This window comes from Eriocheir sinensis, chromosome 20 (assembly GCF_024679095.1).
Source record: "Eriocheir sinensis breed Jianghai 21 chromosome 20, ASM2467909v1, whole genome shotgun sequence".
NCBI classification, from domain to species: domain Eukaryota; kingdom Metazoa; phylum Arthropoda; class Malacostraca; order Decapoda; family Varunidae; genus Eriocheir; species Eriocheir sinensis.
In genome coordinates this window covers 11442246-11451534 of record NC_066528.1, presented here as the reverse complement: position 1 = coordinate 11451534, position 9289 = coordinate 11442246, and the positions used below count along the sequence as shown (strand labels likewise).

At 48.1% G+C, this 9289-nt stretch overlaps 2 protein-coding genes and 1 long non-coding RNA gene across 6 annotated transcripts in view; 2 read left to right on the top strand and 1 right to left on the bottom strand.

Annotated features, from left to right (window-relative positions):
* LOC127001178 (uncharacterized) overlaps positions 1–7666 on the bottom strand; it is a 16655-nt gene extending 8989 nt beyond the window's left edge. For both annotated transcript variants that reach the window (XR_007754850.1, XR_007754851.1), the window contains exons 1-2: positions 7568–7666; positions 7165–7486 (exon numbers count right to left, since the gene is read on the bottom strand). This is a non-coding gene — a long non-coding RNA (uncharacterized LOC127001178). The remainder of the gene's footprint in view (positions 1–7164; positions 7487–7567) is intronic.
* LOC127001177 (uncharacterized) overlaps positions 1–7746 on the top strand; it is a 21641-nt gene extending 13895 nt beyond the window's left edge. For 2 of the 3 annotated variants that reach the window (XM_050865391.1, XM_050865394.1), the window contains exon 3: positions 5333–5898. In XM_050865391.1, the coding sequence (XP_050721348.1) occupies positions 5333–5505 (173 nt within the window). In that variant the 3' untranslated portion in view covers positions 5506–5898. Of the gene's footprint in view, positions 1–3265; positions 3294–5332; positions 7441–7601 lie in introns of those variants that run through there. The other variant, XR_007754849.1, reaches the window with a different exon arrangement.
* Positions 1–9289, top strand: part of LOC127001061 (uncharacterized) — a 96307-nt gene that overhangs the window by 28194 nt on the left and 58824 nt on the right. The gene's annotated exons all lie outside the window — the stretch shown is intronic.

The following is a 9289-nucleotide window of genomic DNA, read 5'->3' as shown; positions in this document are numbered from 1 at the left end:
AACAATACAACATAATGAGCGAGCAGATGGGTGTGACAGGAAGTATTGGCCACTGGTTATGTAAATAATTAAGGGCGTGTCAAGGATGTAAGTCCGCCTAAAGCAAAGAAAAATGTGGCCTAGAAATCAGTGGAATAGGTAGACCGAGCTTGGTTCTCGCCTCAAGCAGACCTGCTACTCACTCAGCCGAGGATGGCTGTTGTGATCTTAATCGTGAGTAGAAATTCGAGAATCTAAGGGAAACCGACTGTATTGTCCTGGAGATTATAATGTAGGAGATGTGAAGTAGGATTGTGAGTGGGACAGGATTGTGATTATTTGTTTGCGAGGTAAAGCAAAGGTAAAACCACTGGGTGTGGTATTTGGTGCTTCCGTGACTTGTAGTAGATTATACTATAGGAATGTGTAGTAGGATTTTGTGAAGAGAGTACATAATGATTGTGATGTAAGCAGAGAGATACAAACCACTGCTTGTGGAACGACGAGTGTTATTATTATTGGCAACAACTGAGCACATATTGTAGTATTATGTTTAAGACATGTCGTTTGTCATATGTTGCATCCATTGCTGAATATGCCAGTGTTATGATCGTCTGAGCATAGAATATTGCGTAAGGCAATTACTTTCATTTAATTTTAAATAAATGTATATTTTCTTTTTCCCTTGTTTATCCCCGAACTCCAGTCTCCAATAACAACTTAAGCCGGATCACGCTACCAGGGATACGAGACGGTGAGATCATTTATGGAGTAATTAATGAGTGATAAAAGAGTTGACTTAATACAAGAAAAGAGGGGTCTAAAACCTCTGAACTTGCTAACTGCATGCCTCCCCCCCTCCCGCGGCCCCGCTGCATACGACTTTCTACTCATGCTCATCCCTATACTGTCCAAACCCCTTATGCAAGGGTCAACCAGCATTTTCACTCTTTCATCCCTCACGCTGGTAAACTCTGGAACAATCTTCCTTCATCTGCATTTCCTCCTGCCTACGACTTGAACTCTTTCAAGAGGAGGGTATCAGGACACCTCTCCTCCCGAAATTGACCTCTCTTTTTGGACACTCCTTTGACCTCTATTCAGGAGCAGTAAGTAGCAGGCTTTTTTATATATATTTTCCTTTATGCCCTTGAACTGTCTCCTTAGCTGTAAAAAAAAAGTATCGTTATTTGTGTGGGGGCGGCAGGCTTAGGGCAGATACCGGGAAATATAATGTGCTGAGTACGACAATCTGGTAACGTTGTGCCTCACGCCGTAGCCAGCGCCACGTTTTCAGTTGGGAATTATCGCACTGTCTCCTCAGTGTCTTTTTTCCCCAGTAGAAGTACCGTACATCATTATAAAACGGATTGTGTGTGCTTGAAAGTTTACTGAACATAATAATACAATGTTTAGCGTCTCTGTTGCCCCACTGCTCTGCGTGCGTCGAGAAACTTTCCTGTGATGACAACTTCCGTCCGAGAGGTGCCAGAGTGCCAACACCAGAATGTATTGACCATGTTTACTGAGTAGTTTTAAAGTTCGAGTCTGCCACGAAAATCATATCCTGTATCACAAATGCTATCTACATTAATAAGTTATATCTACATTTATAATTCGTATTATTTTTCTCCATTATGATTTATCTATTAATTTTTCACTTTTTTAACGTGAAAGTGAATTTATTCTTCCCCTTCAAACAAAATCTGAAATGCAAAGGAAGTCTGACAATCCCAGGCCGGTGCTGCCAGACGCTTCCGCCACTCACGTCAACCATTTCCAGATGCCGTGAAGGAGATCGATCGGGTTTTCATGGGCGTTTATTTCACGTTCATGGCACAGAATGGTCCGGCGAGCCCTGGGCGGATCTGTACTGACCACTTTGGGGACGCCTGTAAACAATGAGCCACAAGCAGTCTTCATACCAGCTGACGACCACGTGGAACAGGCGTGTAAGTGATGATACATAGGGAGCATTTTCTGTGTGTGTGTGTGTGTGTGTGTGTGTGTGTGTGTGTTGGCATTTTATAATCATGGAGTATATCCGGCGTCCATATCGGCTCCCTCACCGTCACACCAATAGACACACGGAGGCACCAGAGACACAAAGGCCTGGGGTGTCTTGGGGTGATGACGGGGCGTGTGGCTGTGGCGGCGGTGCTGCTGCTGCGTCTTGGAGGCGCCCACGGCACCAGGGACTGTGAGGATCTTCATGAAGTGGTGGCCGTCAGTGAAGGAGGGAAGGAGACAATTTGTTTCGAGAGAAGAAAAAAATTAGAAAGATATAGTGAGTCGACAACAGTGTACGTGAAGCCGGGAGATGACTTCAAGGGAGTTAGTCTTGTAGTGACAGAAAGATATGTTTCTTTACCAGTCAGTTTCTTTGCCTGGTTTGGCCTTGACGAGTGTTACAGCGACAACAAGTGGATCAAATTGAAGGTGGATGTGGAAGCAACGAATATATTGAACGAAATTCTGCATTTCACCCTAAACATTGAAGGATACAGAGGAAGATGCACGAGGCAACGATCATGGTACAAATACATCACTGGCTTTAGTATTGTGGCTCACGGCTCTTCCAGCTGGACAAGCACAGCCCAAGAAACGGGCGGCAGATGTCACGGTCCAATACAATACACGAACCTGCAGAACCCACCCACCTGCACGGATCCGCCCGACCCTATCACCACCACCACCACATCAACACCACCTCCAGGTACCACCACCACCACTACCGCAACAACAACAACAGCACCTCCAGGTACTTACAAAACCACCACCACAACAACAACAGCACATCCAGGTACTACGATCATCACCACCATCACCACCACCATCACCAACACAACAACAACACCTCAAGGTGATAACACCACAACACCACCACAATCATCACCACCATCACCACCACAACAACACCAAATCAAGGTACTAACACCACAACACCACTACCATCACCACCACCACCATCACAACAACAACACCTCAAGGTACCAACACCACAACACCACTACCATCATCACCACCACCACCACCACAACACTAACACCTCCAGGCACTACCACCACAACACCCTCCACAACCTATGCCACCACAGCCCCTCCAGGTGTTCCTCTTACAAGCTCTTCCTCCACCCTGACAACCACAGCCACACCACGTCCACACCTTTGCCGCCACAAGGAAAGGTCACTCTGTCTCTCTCCTCTTCGACAGTGGTGATAGCGGTGCCGATAGCAGTGGTGGTGGCGTGATCCTGGCCAGGGTGGTGTGTGTGACCACCCGGAGGCGACGGCGTGGACAGGGAGAGGGGCAGAGTGAGTATGTGTGTGTGTGTGTGTGTGTGTGTGTGTGTGTGTGTGTGTGTGTGTGTGTGTGTGTGTGTGTGTGTGAGTGTGAGTGTGTGTGTTTTTGAGTGCAGGTGACCTGGTTACTCTCACGCAGACCAAGGCTGACCTCAGGAGGGAGAAGGACAGCCTGCATCTCATCCAGGCGACCACACTGCTTCTTGGCTGCTGTTTCTTATCCGCCAGTGTTTCGGCGAGTCTTGCGTAGAAGCTCTGCGCCCTTGGTCCCATCCCTCCTGCCGTCGTGAATACTACCGGGGTGAAGGAGCCCTGGTCCACATTCTGTATTCTTTCTTCATATGCTCTGTTCTTCTCTTGTTCGTTTCTTCTGTGGGCTGCATCAAGGGTCAGGTCTCTGTGGCAATGGGCCATGGGATCAAAGATCCTTATGTCAAAATATGCCCTTTGTCCACAGTCCAAAACCCTCTGGCGCTAACATCCACTCGTGCTTCGTTCGAAACATTAGCGGTGCGTCTGGCGAGGTGTTCGCCTTGCAGAGGGAGCAGCATGGGTTCCACAGTCACGTCGTGGCAGACTTCTTTCAGCATCTGAGCTGTTACGTCTCTCACTTCATCATGTCTCATGCAGACGAAACCTCCTCTCTTGTATGTCAAGGCATGATTTTGGTTGAAGGGTGAGCCACAGTTACACATGTTTGGGAGCCCATCCACTGGCCAGCCATACCTGAGGGCAAGGGCATCAGTGAATTCTTTTTTGTTTAAGTTGAAGCCTTTTGCCCTGATAGGTAGTGTGGTTAGCCAGTTTGAAGCGCCCACTTCCTGTGCAATATCTGTCCTCCTCCTTGTGTCTTCTGGGAGTTCTCTCATCAGGTCACTCAGAGTGTCTCTCTGTTTTTCTTCTCTGTTTATGGAGATTTCATTCCTTAGTGACCTAATATCTTGAGAGTTATCTTCTCCCCTTTCAATTTGATTGGTTATATATCCGGTCAAGGAGGCTGTGATTCGGATTGAGTTCCCGAATTCAGACTCAGCCAGATTTTGCGGGTTGGTGATGCCGAGCCCACCCATTCTTGACGGCAACTCCAGCAATCTTCTCTCCTGGTCACTGGGACATCTCCCATTTGCTATCGCCGGTATGAAGGTGTTTCTGATAGCATCTTCCAGAGGTTTTAGTAACGGAGCAACATCAGGAACTGTCCTCATGAGGTAGTTCCATTTATGCTTGACACCGTAAGTAAATGCTGCGTAGGCTGCCTGCGGTTCTGTTTTTGGCGATCTCGCTCAGCCTATGCAGTTCGGACTCCCAGCGCTTTACAGCTGTTTTCACATATTCGGTTCTGTATTCAGGTGTTCCAATGACTGCCCCGAGGTGTCTTTCGCCAGTCACTGACAGTTTCACGTTACTGCCCTGGAATGATGTTTTGTCCCGATCGTATGCCTCTGGTTTTACAGTCACCACAGACTTCGTGGCGTTGGGACGGTACCCTATTTTAGGGCCGTGTTCATTGACGAGGTCCCACCATTTCCTGAGGTCTGCAGACTTTCCTACCCCGGTGAGGTCATCCGCATACGCCACCTGTTTGACGTTGGTGTTTTCATGGCGGATGATGTCCTGCAGCTTCATCATTCCCAGGGCAAACATTGCCATGGCCACTGGGTCCCCCTGGGTGGTGCCCTCTGAGGATTGTATGGCCACCGGGTCTCCAAGTCGTTGGTCATTATGACTGCTGCAGATGAACAGTCTGGCAGGTTCCTTGTATGTATTTTCAATATATTGGGCGAATATAAGGCACTTGATTTTGATGTTGTGCAGTGCTGTTACCCTATTGATGTTGTTGAACGCATTTGCAGCGTCCACCATCAGCACCGCCTCGCATTCTGGGTCTTCGCTGCTACTACTACTACTACTGCTGCTGCTACTACTACTACTACTACTACTACTACTACTACTATTCCTGCTGCTGCTAGTACTACTACTACTACTAATTATAATAATAATAATAATAATAATAATAATAATAATAATAATGATAATCTACACCTCTTCAGATATCCAGTATCGCACACTGTCTTCTCCAGCCTCACCGGAGATAGGTTCAGTGCACATCATGGAGAACAGTCTGTACGAACCCTTCCCCGGCCCCGTGACCCCCGCCGCCAGGGAACAGCAGGAGACAGAAGTCGTGGAGAACAGTCTGTACGACCCCTGCCCGGCTCACTGACAGCAACCGCCAAGGAACAGGAAGAAACAGTAGTCGTGGGGAACAGTCTGTACGAACCGGTCAACAGGGATTACCTCTAGCCATTGCATGTCAGAAGCACACCCTCCATTCCACGGCCACTTTGTCCCTAACACGCCTAGCCTGCATGACTGTTCCCGCTCCACTCGACTTCGGAAACCTTGGTGATGTCGCTGATTGACACGACGCCAGACAAACATTGCAGGAAGGCGTGAACATTGTCCTGTCGGCGGCCTGATCCCCAGCCATTCCTATAACTTGTGCGCCTTCCGTGCTGAGGACTGTTCGCCTGTAGCAGTAATTCAACTATCGGACACGAGATGGGAGCCACGATCAGAATCTGATGGTCTCACGGGAAGGGAAGGGAAACTCGGCTGTGGGAACAACTTTGCCGAGATAAGACAACGCGACACCACCAAGGGAAGGCGCCCACCCTGACCTATGTGTTAGCAGTTAACTTATGGGATGACGTTTTGTTTAACAGCAATACGGCCAACAGGCTCATCCAGTCGCCAGGTACGACGATTGGGGTGCTGAAGACATTTGTTGTTCGTGTTCTCCAAATGGAGCTGGGGCGTTTGATCCCAGTTGTCTGCAGGAAAAAACTCTTGTTGCTGCAAAAGATTCTTTGGCGTCTGTCTGTGTGTGGCAATGACCCCCAAGAGGCACACCCAGACCCTGGATTCCTGCTGGGAGTGACGCCAGCAACTCCAGGTCCTGCTGTAGGCGCCGAAGGGACCTTTAGTGGACAGTGAAGATACAACTACAGCGATCTACTGAGAACCTGTTGTTGATTTTCTAATCTCGATGATTTAGTTAACAGGTTGACAAATAAGGAAACATGTGTCTTAAGAAATACTGTTAAGGATTATCAAAATGGTTTTATTGAGATGCTTATCTTAATCTATAATACTTGTACATGTGTATCCCTATTCTGTATTGCTCTGTGACTTGTCCATGCGAGTGTTTCCCAGCTGTGTGATGCTGTTGTGTTCAGCCCTGACGTGCGTGTATTAATACATGTGATCAGTCTGCAGCACCCCATTGTGCACGTCATTATATTGTGTTCAGCCCTGACGTGCGTGTATTAATACATGTGATCAGTCTGCAGCACCCCATTGTGCACGTCATTATATTGTGTTCAGCCCTGACGTGCGTGTATTAATACATGTGATCAGTCTGCTGCACCCCATTGTGCACGTCATTATATTGTGTTCAGCCCTGACGTGCGTGTATTAATACATGTGATCAGTCTGCAGCACCGCGTTATGCACGTCATTATATTGTGTTCAGCCCTGACGTGCGTGTATTAATACATGTGATCAGTCTGCTGCACCCCATTGTGCACGTCATTATATTGTGTTCAGCCCTGACGTGCGTGTATTAATACATGTGATCAGTCTGCAGCACCGCGTTTTGCACGTCATTTCAACTTTTTTTATGGTATTTAATTTCATAAATCAGTCAATCTTTTTCCCGTTGGGGGCGGGGACGTAATTCATGCTTCCCTGCTTGTTACAGTTGTTTTGGATTGTGAGAAATCAGTCAATCTTTTTTGCTCGTTGGGAGACAGGGAAAACGTATTTCATGCTTTCGTACTTGTTAATGTTGTGTTGGATGGTGACATATTAATCCCTTTACCTTTGAGGGGGCGGGAGATGTGTTTCATGCCAAGGTACTCGTCACTGTTGTGTTGGATGGTGACATATTAATCCCTTTGCCTTTGAGGGGGCGGGGAGATGTGTTTCATGGCAAGGTACTCGTCACTGTTGTGTTGGATGGTGACATATTAATCCCTTTACCTTTGAGGGGGCGGGGAGATGTGTTTCATGCCTAGGTACTCGTCACTGTTGTGTTGGATGGTGACATATTAATCCCTTTACCTTTGAGGGGGCGGGAGATGTGTTTCATGCCAAGGTACTCGTCACTGTTGTGTTGGATGGTGACATATTAATCCCTTTGCCTTTGAGGGGGCGGGGAGATGTGTTTCATGGCAAGGTACTCGTCACTGTTGTGTTGGATGGTGACATATCAATCCCTTTACCTTTGAGGGGGCGGGAGATGTGTTTCATGCCTAGGTACTCGTCACTGTTGTGTTGGATGGTGACAAGTTTAAGCGAGTGCCCGCCGCTGTTGTGCAAAATCCTCAGGCTGCATTACGCGTGTCTGGGCCAGCACCACGGCCATCCTGACACACTAGAAGCTACAACAGAACAAAACACGTAGCTACTACAGGCAACTTTCACGGTGTTAAAAGAAAACCTAAACTTTTAGTACAACACGGCTATGAAGTAACAAACATCTGTGCTTTTCTTGCATCTTTGGGGTATTTTGCACAGCGCCGTCCCCTCCCCGGAACAGTGTGGTGCCGCGGCCGCCTCGGGAACACACGGACGGCGCGACTCACGGGAATGTCAGACTGTCCGCGGGGTTTGGCTTGCACAGTGTGATGAATGATTATGTCACGCTGACCCCCTGTTATCTGATCCTGTGACTTAACATTAATAAAAGCATAGCAAAATGTATCAGTCGCCATGTTTATTTAGTCCATTTATGCTATAGTTTAAATCGTGGATGTGAAGGACTGTATAGGGTCATCGTAAAATAGGAGCTTGCAACTATAAAAGGAGCTTGGCATTACACTGTTTAGGCCGACCACGCCAAGGCCGAGAGAGAAGGCCTGGGACATGGGTGGGCGGGGGCGGGGCTGACCTCACCCTGTCATCCTGCAGGGCTAGAATACTCAGTAGGTAGGTAGGTCAGGTTGGGGTCGCTACTACGAGTTACTCTCCGAACATAACCTTCTCCTAAAACAGCGGCTATCAGCGCTTCAATCTTGCTATTGATGAGAGTCAGTGATGCCTTACACGCGTGCTGTTCCGAATTACAAGGGTAAAAAACGCAGGTTCATCCCCTCCCAGAAGATGAGGACGTGGCTGCGGGCGATGAAGAGGACCGACGACACACCAGACGAAGGAACAGAAGGACGAATCTTTGAGTGTCTTTATACTTCATCCACAGAGAGAGAGAGAGAGAGAGAATACATACGCATATCACAAGTATCCATCTTCAAAACACAGGACACGCTAAGGTCAATATATAAATGCCATATGTGTGTGTGTGTGTGTGTGTGTGTGTGTGTGTGTGTGTGTGTGTGTGTGTGTGTGTGTGTGTGTGTGTGTGTGTGTGTGTGTGTGTGTGTGTGTGTGTGTGTGTGTGTGTGTGTGTGTGTGTGTGTGTGTGTGTGTGTGTGTGTGTGTGTGTGTGTGTGTGTGTGTGTGTGTGTGTGTGTGTGTGTGTGTGTGTGTGTGTGTGTGTGTGTGTGTGTGTGTGTGTGTGTGTGTGTGTGTGTGTGTGTGTGTGTGTGTGTGTGTGTGTGTGTGTGTGTGTGTGTGTGTGTGTGTGTGTGTGTGTGTGTGTGTGTGTGTGTGTGTGTGTGTGTGTGTGTGTGTGTGTGTGTGTGTGTGTGTGTGTGTGTGTGTGTGTGTGTCTTTACATTATATTATCAGGGGAAGTATATCCGGCGTCCATCTTGCTCCCTCACCCTCACACCCGGAGACAAACAGGCCTGGCGTGTCTTGGGGTGATGACGGGGCGTGTGGCTGTGGCGGCGGTGCTCCTGCTGCGTCTTGGAGGCGCCCACGGCACCAGGGACTGTGAGGATCTTCATGAAGTGGTGGCCGTCAGTGAAGGAGGAAAGGAGACAATTTGTTTGGAGAGAAGAAAAGGACCGGGAAGATATAGTGAGTCGACAACAGTGTACGTG